Raw genomic sequence first — 15,553 nt, forward strand, 5'->3', positions numbered from 1 at the left:
GTGGAAACCCCAAAAGATCGTTATTAGCTTTTCAGTTGTTTATATCAGTAGGAAACCCCTCCAAAGGAGTAAATTCAGACAGTTTTTCTTGAACTGTTATAATACTGCACATAACGCCATTTTTTTCGCAGTACCTTCTTGGCCAAGTTGTTCCCTAGCCTAGCGACATCAGACGACGCCGAATTCAATGGTCAACAATGAGAAAACAGCGAGCGGCAGCGGCGATTCTTATCCTCTTTTCCCAAATCTCTGGTAGGACTTATGAATAAATTAAAATTATGAAATTTCAAGTTCTAAGAATCTCCAATCCTGTAATGAAATATATAGTGGAGTCCCTTTTAACTTTAACGTCTAAAACTCCAATGTCTCCTTATCTCGATCAAGTTTCGTGGTCTCTTCAAATGCTCTTAAACCTTTCTCCAAAATATCAAAGTTTCCTTAACTCTAACAAATTGGTTTTCTATGTTCGAGTTCTGAAGATTCCACTGTAGAACGCTAACCCAGAACAAGTTGAAGTGAAAGAAAGGAAAATCTATGAACTTTTTTAAATAAAAATTTATAATGACGTTCAATCCCCTATTTTAGGTGGGACTTGACAAGTCAACTATGAAGCGGAATTTTCCTGAAAATTCATTAATAATTTGTCTATTTGCAGCAATAAAAAAACTTTGTAAAAATATTCTTAAAAAGTTTAAATCGGAAATATAATATGAAATACTGTATGATGTGAAAAATAATTGAATAAATTTACTTATGAATGTACACTCACTTCCCATTCTTGTGCAAGCGCTAACAAAGTAATACGTTTATCATCTTGCTTTGTAATGCCACAGATATCAAGTTCTGATTTTACTGTACCATCAAAATTCTGATTAAGTCCCCTATCATGATAAGGAATTGGCAAAAGCTGGTTATCGGGTAAGAGTGAATTATTTCGATGTTGACGTGATGGTCCATCGGTTGAATCAACTCTTGGGCCCTCTATCTGATGATTGTCATCATTACTCGTCAACAGAGGTCTTTGGGCCTCGTTATCCCGGTGATGGTCATTTCTATTACATGCGCAAAGATATTTGTTTACCAATGGCCATATGTGCTTATCGATTATAAAGAAAACACGAGCCAACTTCCCGAGAAGATTTTTATCAAACAAAATGACAGCAAGGACATTCAATAAAGGAGTGATCGATATAAACGGGAGGCAGTAGCTACCATTCTGTAAGAAAGATGAATTTATTCGATCTGCTATCTGTTCGCATTCCTCTTGGTTATAATGGCAATAAGATTGATAATCAATGATACAGATGTAGTTCGATACGTAATAGATGGTCCCAACGTCGTAAAATGAGGATAATAAGCAATGTATTAAAACAGATTTCTTGCTTAATGATTTAACGTTAAGATTCCTCCATTTTGTTACGCGTAAAGTCAACATAACAAAAGTCAATGAGATGAGAATACCTGACATAATTGCCGGGTTTAAGATGGCGGATAGGAAATCGGTAACAATAAAACTCTCTGGGTAATAAACAGAAACAATGCCGTTAACTATGATGAATATGATTATTTTACATCCAAAAGATATGAATATGTTGAATGCATTAATTACTTCGCGATATGCTTTGGCATATAGACGAAATACGAATGAGACAAACATTAACAGTAAAAGTAATTGCGACATAATCAAAGCTACAAAAAGACGTGCAGCCCACCAGCCGCTGAAAAGATCATATGAGAACCACCACCATCTATCGTATCCAGAAGGAAGTAAAAATAATTTTTTATAGATCCAATTCAAAGTCAAGAAAGATGCCAATTGCATTAGAAGACTTTGTTGTAACAGAAAAATAACGGGTTTGTCCAAAAATGTTTTGTCCCATAATTGGAGTAGGACGAGTAGTCCCAAGTGTCCGATAGAAGTCCGACCATTCAACAAGATAATTCCTATTTTATTCCATAGAATCCCCTCATGATAATTATGTGCATTAATTTCAAACTCTGTTTGATCGAAAGTTACTTTCTGTGACATCACTGTGTTGTTAACTGATAGAGATATTGCTTGAGACTTCACGGCTACAACAAATTGGTTATAGTTGCTTAAGACGAACCATGCGCAGATGAATCCCAATGATGTACATAACAGCAAGGTGAAAAATACTCCGGATAAACTCATATTTCCTTAAAGTTCACCTGACACAAGATACAAGATCTATTCTCTGCAGCCAAACACTCTGCAGTGTTGTAAAGGATTTTACTGAAACGCTCTTTTCCACACTACACGAAGAGACTTTCTCCCAGGAAACTTTTTTGTTACACACAGTTTAGCAGCTAGGTCTCGTGATTTTGCTTCTGTGTTGTTTTATGTGCAAGAAAGAAAGCAACTTATAATCTCAAATTACTTCAAATATTTAGATTACCTCAAGGGTTCTCTTATACCGGGTGCGCCACAAAAAAGTTTCTCTCTTTAAAACTAATTTTCTCGAAATCTAAAAATTTTAAAAGAACCATTCCTATTTCATTGGAAAGAAGAATGATAAACTTGAATTTGGATGGGTCATTTATTAAATTCGGTCCATTAGATCAAAAGGTATCCTCAATTGAATAAAAAAGTTACTTTCAGAAATTGCTCGAAAACGTTGAAAATCGACCTATCAAATTTTTACATTAAAATTGTCAATCGCAATAGCTTTTACATGATTAAAAGCATTTTTCGGTAATTAAACACATAAATTTCGAAACTGAAAGGCCGAACCGAAAGGGGTTTAAAATCTTCATCAAAATCACTTTAATTTACTTTTACCAAAATTTTCTTCCGATTTTTGGTTTTAGATTGGATAAAGTCTATGTAAGGCTGGATGTATCTCGAAACCCATATTTGATGTATTTCTATGAATTTTACCAGATATATTTGCCTTTTTCGACGAATTTTCTGCCTTTTATTGAAAATCAACCCTCCTTTATATAACAAAAGGTCATTTAGACAGCTAATTATCATTTTTAATGACAGAAACGAAGATAATGATGTATCGTGTAATTATGCTTCTGTTTAATTTGATATGTCGATTATTAACGCTTTTGAGCACTTTCAGAAAGTAACTTTTTTATTTAATTGAGCATAACTTTTGATCTAATGAATCGAATTTGATAAATGACCCATCAAAATTTAAGTTTATCTTTCTTCTTTCCAATGAAATAGGAACGGTTTTTAAAACATTTTTAGATTTCGAGAAAATTAGTTTTAAAGAGAGAAACTTTTTTGTGGCGCACCCGGTATATACACCATCTTCTCATAAACCCACTGGGACCCCTTCCCACCTGGAAAGATCTACCAAAATTTCGTCCCCAGCCGAAAGTTTATACTCTAATTTTTGTCCCCGCTGAAAATACAGTGATCAGACAAGTGTGGCTGTCGGATACAATGTCAATGTCAATTGACGTATTTACGTGCGAAAAATATTTTTCAAGTTCTAATTTTACCTTTAATTTTTTAGTGAGGCCTGTTAGCACATAAAAACGTAAGAATACTTCAGATAGTGATAAAAGCATGAAATTTGGCACAGATGATCCTTAGAGGGTCTAAAACTTAATTTTAAACAGCAACACCAAATTTTGCCATCTGACCACCTGCCAGATGACGTCATCAGGTGGCTAGGCAAAAATTTAGTTTTTTGAAAATATTCAAAATCCGATGGTTCCAGCGTGCGGAAAGAGCATGAAATGCTGATGAAAATCGAGGTATAAACATGCCTTGAAAATCTTCCTATCAAAAGTTATGAAGGTGGAAAGTTTTGTTATGTTGTCATCACAAGCATTTCCAGGCAAAACTTAAAATCCTCGTAATTTTGGAACAAGTTGAACAAATTGATGTTTTATACATGATTATACATTATATCTGATTCTGATGTTTCAAATTGAATTAAAAGCTTTAAATCCTACAAAACACTAAAACTTAGATTTTGAGATTTACAAGGCAAATCAATACAGCGTTCTCCCTTCAGGAACACAATACCGAAATTTTGATCGTGCCGTTGTGCCGAAGCTATTATCCCCTGGTGTAGGGTGGTGTAAACCCTGTCCCCTACTTGTTGGAAGGGTAGGCAAATGAAAACTCCAGAATTAAGCTTGGCAGATCATGGGCCAACAATGATGGTTTATGTCCAGAGACACAATTCTAAATCATTCAAATTTAGAATACCGTATGTATATGTCTTTGAAGATTATATTTCACTCTGAGAAATAGCAGAAAGAATATGTGCAGGATGATTGAGAAAAACCTTGCTTAGCAGTCAAGAACACCATAGGCTGTTTAGCTTATCATAGGGTAATTAGACTATTTTATATAGTCTAATTAGCCGAAAATCGACAAAAATATCAATTGCTGACGGAATATTGATAGTTGCGTTTTCTTTAAAAAATATCTGGTTTCCTATTGTCCGAGGAATGTTCATGCTAAATTTTGACTTTGTGTCAGTTCAATTTGCCTAGCCAGGATGCAGCATGCGGTGCTGATGAGTCCTAATAAGGACGAAATCTCGGACGAAATGCATATGATACCCTGCCACCCAATCTCCTGAAAGAAGAAAGTTAGACAGAAATTATTTGAATTTTTTCATATATATAAGTCACCACCAAATTAAAATCAAGACACGGTATTCTTGGGGGTTGTTTGGTATTTAATTTTGATTCGAACTTAACACCATGATTTTCTATTTATACTATTTACAAAACTGACAAAAATGTTTTTGATTGATTCATTCCCAGAATTCTTGGGGCTGGAAATGGTGTCCATTAGGAAATCGTGATGAGTTGTTAGCAACGCATCTGATTTTCTCGATGTCTTGCGCAAGTTTGGTATTTTCGTTCTTTAACTCAACTAGCATTTGGTTTTTGTCTTTGATGACATTCTTGATGTTGTAAATTTTGTTGATCAAATTGTCAATCAGCATGAGTTTTTCATCTGTGTTGTTGTTGATTGGAACCTACAGAAAATTAATAAAAATATTTACCATCATTACGAAGTCTAGTCATTAAGCGATCTGGTTTATTGAAAACAAAAGCCGTATATCCTGATTTAGATGTTTTATCAAAAATTTGAAAAATCAAACAGGAACGAATTCTAACTAGGATATATGTATGATGATAAACGTTCGAATTGAAAATGTCAAGCATTAAAAAACATTAAAAAACGAGATATTTCATTCTTGTTAGCCTCGTTCTTTTCAACTTCACTTGCAAAATTGCAATCACTGGTCCAGCGAGACAGGGGCGTTTTTTCTTAAGTATGCTACTGTGAAGACTGTGTAGTGGTTATTGAATAAAACTATTATTGAAGATAATAATTACCGTGTTTGGTTTCAAGATAGATTTTCCGTTGTGTTGGAGGATTTGATTCTAAAATCAAGCCGAAAAAATTCTATCATTAAATTCATCCAGCCAGAAGCCTAAGGAAGCCAGCAATTATTTTTTTAGCTTCATCTCCTCTTAACTTTACTTTCTAAGCAAACTTTCACAAGCCAAATACACCCCTTTCTTACACACCCGGTGGGATTTTATCATAGCCAGTGTGAGTAAAAATAACGGAAAAAAAAAACTTGATGGGGATTGATATTCCCATCTTTTTTAACGACAAGTGTTCATGGGCAACATTAAGCTTCAATGAAATTAAATTCTGAATTTACCTTTTGAGCAATGCCGAGTTGCTGTTTCAAAATCTTGTTTTTGTTGTTGGCTTGGACTAACGCTTCGTCAAGTTGTTTTTTGTTTGCGTTTAGACCGTCAAGCTTTTCAACAAGTTTGTTAATCATTTGAAGTTTTTCGTTCTCTTGACTTTCTTTGTTAACCTCTTTGTCTTGAGATGCAAACCAAGGGTGGTTGGCAATTTCGTTGATTGATGGACGATGTTGTGGTTCATATTTCAACATAGAAAGCAAGAGGTCTCGGCATTCTAAATTGAAGAATACGAAATTGTTTTTTTAAACAAAACAAAATAGTTATTGAAAGGTTAGGGTTTTCGGGAATGTTGAAGGAAATGGCACCTGATTATTATACATAACAATTATTAGAATTCAACTAAAAAAAAGTAAAGAAGTAATTTTTACCTGCAGAGAAAGAAGAATCTTTAAACCAAGTTTTATGTGGATATTTTCCAGTCAATAGTCTGTACAAGATGACTCCACTAAAAGTAAAAGGAAGTCATTAGATAATACCGGCCTTGCATCCAAAATACATCCTGAAGATGGGAAAAATATGACCCTATCATATAAAATTCTAAAAGTAAAAGTAAAAGGAAATCATTAGATGATACAGAGTGAAGATTGGACCCACCGACAATTTTGATACTTTTTTCAAAAACACCCTAAATATCGTTGAAAACACCATAATTAGCTAAACTGAACTTTTTGATATTCTATAAAAGTATGAATGGGGGGCTCTGAACTAAATGTTCCTTTTCACCATTTCGCCTTAGTGTCTTCAAGTTGAACGTTCTTTAGTTTAATAGTTAAAATTCAAAGGTTTTGAGAAGTCGTGAAAATAATTGAGAAGAAAAATCGACTTACAGACTGTAAATATCAGCTTTAAAGCCACAATACGGATCGTAACTTAAAAGCTGATAGCCATGGTCAACTTCTGGGGCTGTGTAACCTGGTGTACCACAATATTCATCGCATAGCTGTCCTGGTTTGGAAGGGATAAATCCAAGACCGAAATCTGAAATTGAAGGGAAATTGGGTTTTGAATACAAAACAGATTCATCGAAATAAAAATATCAAGTATATGAATGAATGAAACAGAAAACTCAAATACAGACATATATAAAGACACTTAAATCTTCTTTTAGTGGACAGTTCTGTTACAGATGGATACACCAGCAAACCCTGCTTTGGGCATGCTACAAACATTTATACTTTTGGTAACAAATCTTGTTGTAAAACTTACCAGCAATCTTGACAGTACCGTTTTGATCGATTAAAACATTTTGCAGTTTCAGATCGCTGAAAAAACAAAAGTAACGAAAAATCGCTATAAGTAAAAAGAAGGCACCACTTTATCTATTGGTTGCTTGAAACTTTGTTGGGCTAAAAAGATTAAGATGCTACCGGGAACCGTGTAGGCTGCGGGCATCCACTAACAGATTCATGCTCCCTATATATACGATACTACCTGTGGTTTTTTAGAGGGTTTATATAACTAGATTTGTGGGTTTCCAACAAATTTTCATCTAACCTTTTCTGAAATGTCCAAAGTTCGTGATTTCAAGGACCTAAGAGAGGTTGGGCAGATTTTGCAACCTTATCACTTGCAAATATCTGGTACTCTCATAAAGTATCCTAAGAAGTCTTCCATCAAGAACCAAAACGTTTAATACGTGTAAATGGTTAAAACAAAAAGATCTTACCGATGAGCAATGTTTTTTTGGTGGCATTGCTGCACACCAAGAACAATCTCTTTAAAAAATTTCATCGTGTCAATATTTTTGTTTTTGAACACGAAATGTGCCAGGTCTCCAACGCTGCAAAACTCCATAACAAAATATACGTGTTCTTTTCCTTGGAAGAACTTGAGGAGTTGAACCTGTAAAAAGATATTTTGACTTCCTTATAATTTTTCAAAGAAAGAAGAGTTTCGTAGTATATGATATGATAGAATTAATAGTTTTGGCATTGTAGAAGCATTTGTTTACGGTCATGATGCTACCTTTTTTTTCTGTATCTGGTGACGCGAAAAAGATGCTTTATGTTCTAAAGACTTTCTTAAGACTCACTCATATTATATACGAAGCCATTTGAAGTGAGGGACAAATATTTTCAGAAAAAAATTGTCACTCATATGTTTATGATTTTAAAAAATTGGTCTCCAAAATGAATAAACAACCCTGTCTCACAGCCCCGGTGGAACTTTTCCTGTACAGTGGGGATAACAATTTCTTACGAAATTCCAGTGGGAATAGAAATCATATTGTTTTCAGATAAAATAATCTAGTGTGGATGGTTTTGGAGTACAATTTTTTGATTGAATTCCAATTTGGAATAAAATCAAAGTCAATTTTCCGCTGAAAATGTAGGATATCTTCCCCACCAGACACGTAACAGTGGAATGGGGCTGTGAAACAGGGGTGTGAGTGAGGAGGCTATGACCACCGACATAATTTTTCGATTTTTCAAAAAGGATAAACGTGACCACGCAATTGTACTGAGTGAAACATTAATACTCAAAAGATGAAATACTTACAACGTTGGAGGAACCTGAAAGACTGATCATGCAATTCAGTTCGGTTTTGATTGTAACCATTCCGATAGACTTCGGCATGATCTTAATGGCGACCTGCAATTGAAAAAGAGAAAAGTATTATATTTTCAGCTATTTTGATTTGGTACTGTTATTCCTGGGTCAGTCTGAACCAGCAATTTAAGGTAAAGAGTGTGATTTCCTTTTTGTAGAATAATTATCTATTTCAATAGACAGAGAACCTCTAAAAAATAAACATTATTGTATCTTTAAATTTCTGAAAATTAATTCAAAAATTGGAATCACCAAACATTCAGGAATAAGCCGCAGGACAACTTACTTGGTCGCTGTGTCCTAAGGATCGGAGCCTTTTGGCAAGAGGATCGTTCGGGAGATCAAATTTAGCGTACTTTGCTTGTTTAACCATTCCAAAGCCTCCCTCGCCTAGGCTCCGTCCTAGAACAAATCCATTCAATAGACAATCTTCTACTATAGTAAGAATTACCATAATGAAGATTCAAGTGTTTCAAAATATGAAATTTTTACAATTATATTCAACTATCTTCTCAAAAATGAGCAGATACAAATCCTTCAAGTCTAAGCTAGAAGGCGGGTTCGAAGAATGAAAAGAAAGTTTTTTGAAATAGATTATCTACAATCAATTTTTTTATTTGACGTCAAATAATATATTTTCAGGTGACGTCAATTTTTAGTAATTAAGTATAATGTGGTTAGTAAAAAAGGAACTCTTTAATTTTTATAAGAAATTCTAGGAAATATTTTTCTTAATTTGCTATTTTTTGATTCGCTGAGAAAAAAAAACCAGACTTTTTGATTTTCGTTGTTTCATTAATCCTTAGAGAGTACCGACCCTTAAGTGAAACACAAAGCACTATTTTCGTCTAATTACCCTCAACTCCCCAACAATAAATACCATCCATCCCTGTCTCAATATTCTAGCTTCATGGTTTCACAACGAAACCTGTATCTTACCGTATTCTATTTCAACCAGTATTTTAGGTATTCACATTTTGACCTTTTTTGGGTAGGTCAAATGTCAAATTGAGATTAATCTAATCATATTTTCACATTACAAAGGACATTATCTGCATTAGTGCCGTTAGTATCGCAGTGTAAAGATATTATTCTGTGAGGACAAATATCGATTTTATTAGAAGTGCATTTGGCGAGAACAAAGGCAACCATGGCAATCATCCAGAATCTTGGATCTTGGAAATGTAGAAAAAAGTGATCTCAACACATAACATACACATTTTTCGGCTAGACTTTACATTTTTCTTACATCCTGTGAACCCAGTGGAATTCACTCCACACTGGCCACCCTAGTGAAAAATTCTTCACAAAATGGCCCATTTTGTCCAAATTCATCCCACTGGAATGCCGTAGTTAAAAAATAGCCTCATTGAAAATGATAAAGAATTCACACATACCCTAGGCTGCACGCATCCCCTAAAATAGTTTTTGATATATCAAAAGTAATCAGAGGGGATGCAGGCAGGCAGCCTACACATACCCCACTCAAAGCTCTGGTTTTAAAAATTTTCATCGAAAATCACTCATCCAATTTAAAAAAGATCTAAATTTTTCCTTTGAGAGTTATTTGTCTATTATGCGTCGTTATGACGTTTAAAGTTGTGAAAAAGATGCAAATTACATGATCGGTATGATGAATGGAATGGAATGCTGATATTGGAAATTTTCATTATCAACCTGAAAAAACACCTCGCAACCTCGTGCATCCGAGAGATTTTTATAACACAGTGAAGCCAAAACACAGAAAGTCTAGTGTATGTCAATTTTTTTTGTCAATTCCTCAGAAGCAGCCAGCGGAGAGATTTTTTAGAAATATGTGTTCTTATCTTCTAGGAGACCAAATGTTATGACCTTTCAATTTTTTATACAAATGATGTGTTCTTATTTCTAGGAAACCTTTATCGCACTATTTTTCTTCCTAAACTTATCACTACTTTATGGTTTGATGTGTTCTACAATCTAGGAAAAAAGTTTACCAAAATAAACTTTGTAAGATATTTGTTTTTCTCCATGAAAGATGTGTTCTGAAGATTTCTAGGGTTACTAGGCAACAAGATTACATCAATTTTCTCTTGATTACACCCCTGTTTCCTTAAAAGATGTGTTCTTAAGCTTTCTAGGGTTACCTAGACAACAAGAACACGTTAGATGACCTTGATTCTACCCCTGTCTCGTCCGAACACATCACGATTTCTAGCTGATTGATTTACGAAGGTCCTATCAGAACAGATCCAAATTTCTAGTTAAAACATGCTCTCAGAACACATCAGAAAAAAAGGTCGCCTCGCCGGCTGCTTTCGATTCCTTAAAACAGTGTGTAAGAAAAATATTCCAAATTGAAAAATTTCGTGTCACTGTAACTTACAGTGTAAGTATTTTGGTTGATTTTTCTCTTGTAATGATGTTTTTTTTCACACCATATTTTATAAATGTATTCCATTTGGTATTCTACCTTTATTTTCAAACTTTTGGCATTAGCGCTTCAAAATAGAAGAATTATTAAGGACTTTTTTGTTACCGTGAAAAGCACAGGCCGATATCATATATTGACCTGTGCCGACCAACCGAGATTCTATTCAGCGTGCAATCAACGCAGAGAAAAGTAACCATGATGACCATTCAAGATGTTGGATGAAGTTCAAAGTTGATATTTTTATTCCCGTCGTTTAAAACACAACTTAAAAATGTCATCAATGCTTTTTAAAAAGAGTCAGTGATAGAGAATCATAACAAGATCTGCCTATTATTTCCATTCCATTAAAGTGACATTTCCAAAACTAATAGTTTAGTACTGTTATACATCTGGGAATCATGTAAAAGATTTCTTTCGAAAGAAACTCATTTCAATTACATTTGGAGGTTATTGGGGAATTTGTAAATAGTAAACTGCATACTGATACAGTCTGATAGACATTAATATGGTAATATTTGCTCTTCATCTTTAATTCTTTCTACGCTGATTAGATTGACACATGCGCGATAAAATTTCTAGTATTGGTCCTCAGAGGTTGATACATTCTTTGAAAACTCAACCTCCGATACTCAGGGTACTTTTTTGTTTGAGATGAGATTATAAAACATTCTTAAAAATCAGAGACCTTCAAGCACCATGACAAAGCTAGATAGTCAATTGTTTTCTGAAAAAATTGATAAACAATGGTCACTATCCACCGAGTCTTTTATCCAGTGTCAACACCCACCGGGGCACAGAAATATTGGGTGTTTTCTTCATTAGAAGATTGAAGTAACGCGAGAGGATTGAAAATGACTATGTAACTACTGTTACACACTTGGGAGTCAAAGTATCGTTTTGATTAATTAATGTATTTTCCAATTTTTTGTACGATTTCCGTAACAGCTTCAAAGTGAGAGCTGAAAGTGAACCCCAAAAATTCTTAAAAGTTCACCTCACGGAAATTTTGACGATTCGGTGTCAAAATGCAGAAATTTTTTTTGCAAAATTTAGGTTTTCTGGACAAAAACTATTTTCAGTCTCCGACAATGTACTGTCAGTCATGTCTAAATTTTTGTTGAATTCCGCCATTCCGTACGAATATAAATATATATTCTACGGTTGTGATGTCGCAGCTGATTTTAACCGAACTTTCTTTAGATAGCTCTAAGAGTTTAAGAAGGAGAAGAAGAAGAAAAAATAACTTACTTGGTCTCTGTGTCCCAAGGAACGGAGCCTTTTAGCAAGAGAGTCATTCGGGCAATCGAATCTAGCGTACGACGCCTGTTTCACTTGTCCGAAGCCTCCCTCACCAAGACTCCGTCCCAGAACAAATCCATAATGTAAGCACTCTTGTGCTTTAATAGTCATCATGATACTTCAATATATCAATATAATTAACAAGTTTCAATAATACAATTCTCATAAAACAACGAGAATAATCCTTCGAGCGTCTATTCTCAAAGGTGGGTCGAAACGATGATTTTTTCTTGCAGAAACTTTTCTTTTTAATATTACTATTTTTTTGACGTCAAATTATTTTTTTTAAATAGTGACGTCAATTTTCCAAGTAGGGTGGAGTTTATGGCCACAGACACAGTGTCATAAAACTAAAAGCACGTTGGTCCTAAAGTAAAATCAAGGGTAAATCTTTTTTACAATAATTTTTTAAACCCTTTGGTTTCTTAACTTTTTGAGTTACAATGATCTTAAAGTACTTTTTTTTCTTTCTGACCAAAAAAGAAAGACACATTGAGATTAATTTTCATTGAAACACCCCTGTCTCAGTAACCCATTGGGTCTTAAAAGTTCACCGGGGTGACTTTGAAATGAGAAATATCCACCGGGGTAGAGATTTCAGTCGCTGGGTCAAGAAAATCGGTAATTTTAATACCGGGCAAAGTCAAAAGTCAGGATTTTTCCCTGGGTTTGTGCTATTTAGCATTTTAGAAAAATCAGATTTCGTCGGGGTTTTTGATAAAGTTCTCGTTTTTTACCCGGGTTACACCGGGTTATCGACCGGGGCGAATCTGACCGGGCCACTGATACAGGGGTGTATTGAATTTCATTCTTCTCAGTCCTTTAGTCCCAGGCTTCCTTGCTTTATACGATTATACTGAGGAAGTTCGAAAATATCGAGTGGACTATGAATGGAATGATATTTTCCACTGGGTCAGTTTATCCATTCAATTGCTTTAGATATATAAGTTTTCATGAATTCATCTAGTGGACTAACTTTCGCGAATCAACCTCTTTTCCACCCAATTTCTTTAATCAAAATGCGGTTGGGTTATTTTCACATAGGTCCATTTTCAAACTGAAGACAAAATGTGTAAGAAAACTTCATTAACTCGCCAATTAGTAGTTCTATGTTTTCATATTTTGAGCCTCATTGAAAGGGGTGTTACCAAAAGCCCAAGTCACCCACGCAAAACTAATTTGGTTAGCATGATGCGAAAGATTGTTTTTTTGTTTTCATAAAATTTTATTTATTTTTATAAGCTCGGTTCTTACGTCATTGTGGGCAAGTCATGCTTTCACATGCGCTAGAAAGATAACATATTTTCGAAATTTGATACACATGAAAATGCAAGATTACACCACGTAAAAAAGGGTATCAAAATACTTTTCACTGTCATTTTTCTTTTTTAACTAATTTTTTCTTTCTTTTTTCAGACAAAAAGTAGCATCTAGAGGGGAACATATTTTTAAATAGTTCTAATAAAAGAAGGTTTAAAATAAATTAATGATAAAGGATTTAAAAAGAGCTTGCATATTAAAAAATTCAAAAAAAAATAATTGTCAAGAGAAAAAAATACCTAAAATATTACCTATAAAACTTTTCTTTTTTAACTTTACGTTTTTGAATACTTTAAAATATATAATTTTAGTTTTACGATTTTTACGATAAAAAATAATAAAGAATGTTGAACCTAAACATGTAAGTCTAGGCTCAGTAAACATCAAAGAATCGTAAACTTTAAGATTTAATTAGGATAAAAAATTTTCTTTTTTCTTTCTTCGTTTTTCTTCATCTTCTTCTTCTAAAAGGGCGAAACCATATTATTATTGGCGTTGGCATCTAAGGGAAAGTTTTGCTGTTGAAAGTTCATATTTTCAATATTATTTTGATAATCTTGCATATTAATTTGTTGCTGAACGTTTTGTTGGTAAAATTGTTGTGGGTTGCCATTATGATAAGGTTCCTGGTAATTATGTGGCTCATTGAAGCTTTGGTAACTCTGAGGAGACGAAACTTGGTCGACATTCTGCTGAAGATCGCAAGCCAGCCATCGAATAGCATTAGCTTCATAATCTTGTTCAGTCATTGGAGAAGACTGCTTGCTCTGTGGAAAAGCATTTTGCAGATTCTCAAAAACGAACATAGGGCGTTGGTGATCGACTGCAGCTGGGCTAATAGTGGGTGTGGGCGGGAAGCTCTGTGGTAAAGGGTGTTCAGTGTAATCAATATATTCGTTGTTGTTGGTTGGATATTCTTGATGTGAACCTGATGTCAGAATTGGTGTATTTGGAGCTGATAGGTTACCTTCGTATGATGGTAATTGATATGAAGTGTTGGGTGGATTCTGATGGTTTATTGGTGTAGTTAATGGCTGAGGAATGGGCGGTAGATTCATATCGTTGGATGATGAAGCCGATCTCATTGCATTGTTAGAAGGTGAATGTGTTTCGCTCCTGGTGTTTGTTGGTGATGATAGCTCAGTATTGCTTTCTGATTGATGAGATTCTTCACCAGGCTTTTTCGGTTGATTTTTTCTACGCGGTTGATATTTATAATCAGGATAAATTTCAGTGTGAAGCTGTCTAATCCTCTCTGCTTCCTCGATGTAAGGCTGTTTTTCTGACGGTGAAAGTGTTTTCCATCTTTTACCTGGAGTCGGAGAAAAATAACAATAGAGTTTTAATGAGGTGTGTTATTGACCAAATTATATTTCTTGTTAGAATTTCCAAAATGAAAAAGTCGCACTCTTGCAAAACTTAATTTTAAACACAAACAAAATGGCGGTCAAAATATTTCCTGTTAAAGAATAAAAACTTTTTGTGGAATAGCTTTGGTGAAATGAATCAACAACAAAAATAAAGTTGCCAATCAAAAAATAAAATTTGAAATTTGAGAACATAGACATTATACCAAGAAGGAGGAAAGAAAATTCATTATTACCACACTATTCTCGTGTACGATGAAAACTTTGATTAGTTTGAGGGAAGATGGTGAATATCTGGAAAAAACTTACCGAGAATTTTGCTTAAATCAGCATTGTGTAATTCAGGGTGTTCCTCAGCTACTCGCTTACGTTCAAGATGCGAGAAAACCATAAAACAATTCAACGGACGACGTATACGATCTTTAGTCGGCATCAATCGCGATCGGTGTACCGTCCCATGATAAAACATCTTTGAAGTTTGTCTTTTAACGTATTTGAAATGACCATTTGGTGAAAGACTGTATGCTTTATTAAACTCAGTTTGCATGTTTGGTTTTTGTAAGAGTTCTTTTAAAGTTTGTGTTTGATGCTTTGAAGCCATTTCTTTTTACTATGTAGCAGTTATCCTTGATCACTCCTTCTCTAAAGAACGTTGTTTCAGCTTATGTCACAAACGTAAAAGAATCGTTGATTTTTGAATTGAAAAGAACGTTGCCTCATCTTGCCTTGACACACATGAAAGTAATTTTTTCTATAGAAGCATGTTATGCGAAATATCGCGATAACGAAATCTTTTGTTGACACGAACCGACATAACGGTAACTGGATAACTACGTCACTGCACTGTCTCCGCCAATCAGAAGCCAAAGTTCTG

At 34.4% G+C, this 15,553-nt stretch overlaps 2 protein-coding genes across 3 annotated transcripts; both read right to left on the reverse strand.

The window, feature by feature from the left end:
- Positions 1-4,664: 4,664 nt before the first annotated feature.
- Positions 4,665-12,197, reverse strand: LOC136804006 (testis-specific serine/threonine-protein kinase 5-like). Of its 2 annotated transcripts, none has more exons than XM_067060748.1 (9): positions 11,942-12,197; positions 8,230-8,322; positions 7,397-7,572; positions 6,937-6,992; positions 6,558-6,708; positions 6,099-6,175; positions 5,679-5,944; positions 5,344-5,391; positions 4,665-4,979 (listed from the first exon to the last, which is right to left on the reverse strand). In XM_067060748.1, exons 1-9 carry the CDS (start codon positions 12,104-12,106, stop codon positions 4,752-4,754), a joined length of 1,260 nt encoding a protein of 419 aa, XP_066916849.1. In that variant the 5' UTR covers positions 12,107-12,197; the 3' UTR covers positions 4,665-4,751. The 2 variants fall into 2 exon arrangements, with proteins under 2 accessions (XP_066916849.1, XP_066916848.1); XM_067060747.1 differs by lacking the exon at positions 11,942-12,197 and adding an exon at positions 8,567-8,820.
- A 1,178-nt stretch (positions 12,198-13,375) lies between these two features.
- Positions 13,376-15,532, reverse strand: LOC136804007 (transcription factor sox-2-like). Its single transcript, XM_067060749.1, has 2 exons — positions 14,989-15,532; positions 13,376-14,624 (listed from the first exon to the last, which is right to left on the reverse strand). The coding sequence occupies exons 1-2, from the start codon at positions 15,278-15,280 to the stop codon at positions 13,777-13,779; spliced, it is 1,140 nt and encodes a 379-aa protein (XP_066916850.1). The 5' UTR covers positions 15,281-15,532; the 3' UTR covers positions 13,376-13,776.
- Positions 15,533-15,553: the final 21 nt, after the last annotated feature.

Source organism: Clytia hemisphaerica, unplaced genomic scaffold (assembly GCF_902728285.1).
Source record: "Clytia hemisphaerica strain Z4C2 unplaced genomic scaffold, Clytia hemisphaerica genome assembly, whole genome shotgun sequence".
Classification (NCBI taxonomy): domain Eukaryota; kingdom Metazoa; phylum Cnidaria; class Hydrozoa; order Leptothecata; family Clytiidae; genus Clytia; species Clytia hemisphaerica.

Excerpts from the sequence above, each read along its gene's own strand:
- LOC136804007 (XM_067060749.1), bottom strand. The coding sequence starts at position 15,280 with ATGGCTTCAAAGCATCAAACACAAACTTTAAAAGAACTCTTACAAAAA. Across the intron at positions 14,625-14,988 it reads TGATTTAAGCAAAATTCTCG|GTAAAAGATGGAAAACACTT; the intron begins GTAAGTTTTTTC and ends CTCCGACTCCAG.
- LOC136804006 (XM_067060747.1), bottom strand. The coding sequence starts at position 8,734 with ATGGTAATTCTTACTATAGTAGAAGATTGTCTATTGAATGGATTTGTT. Across the intron at positions 8,323-8,566 it reads CCTTAGGACACAGCGACCAA|GTCGCCATTAAGATCATGCC; the intron begins GTAAGTTGTCCT and ends TTTCAATTGCAG. Across the intron at positions 5,945-6,098 it reads AGATTCTTCTTTCTCTGCAG|AATGCCGAGACCTCTTGCTT; the intron begins GTAAAAATTACT and ends TCTTCAATTTAG.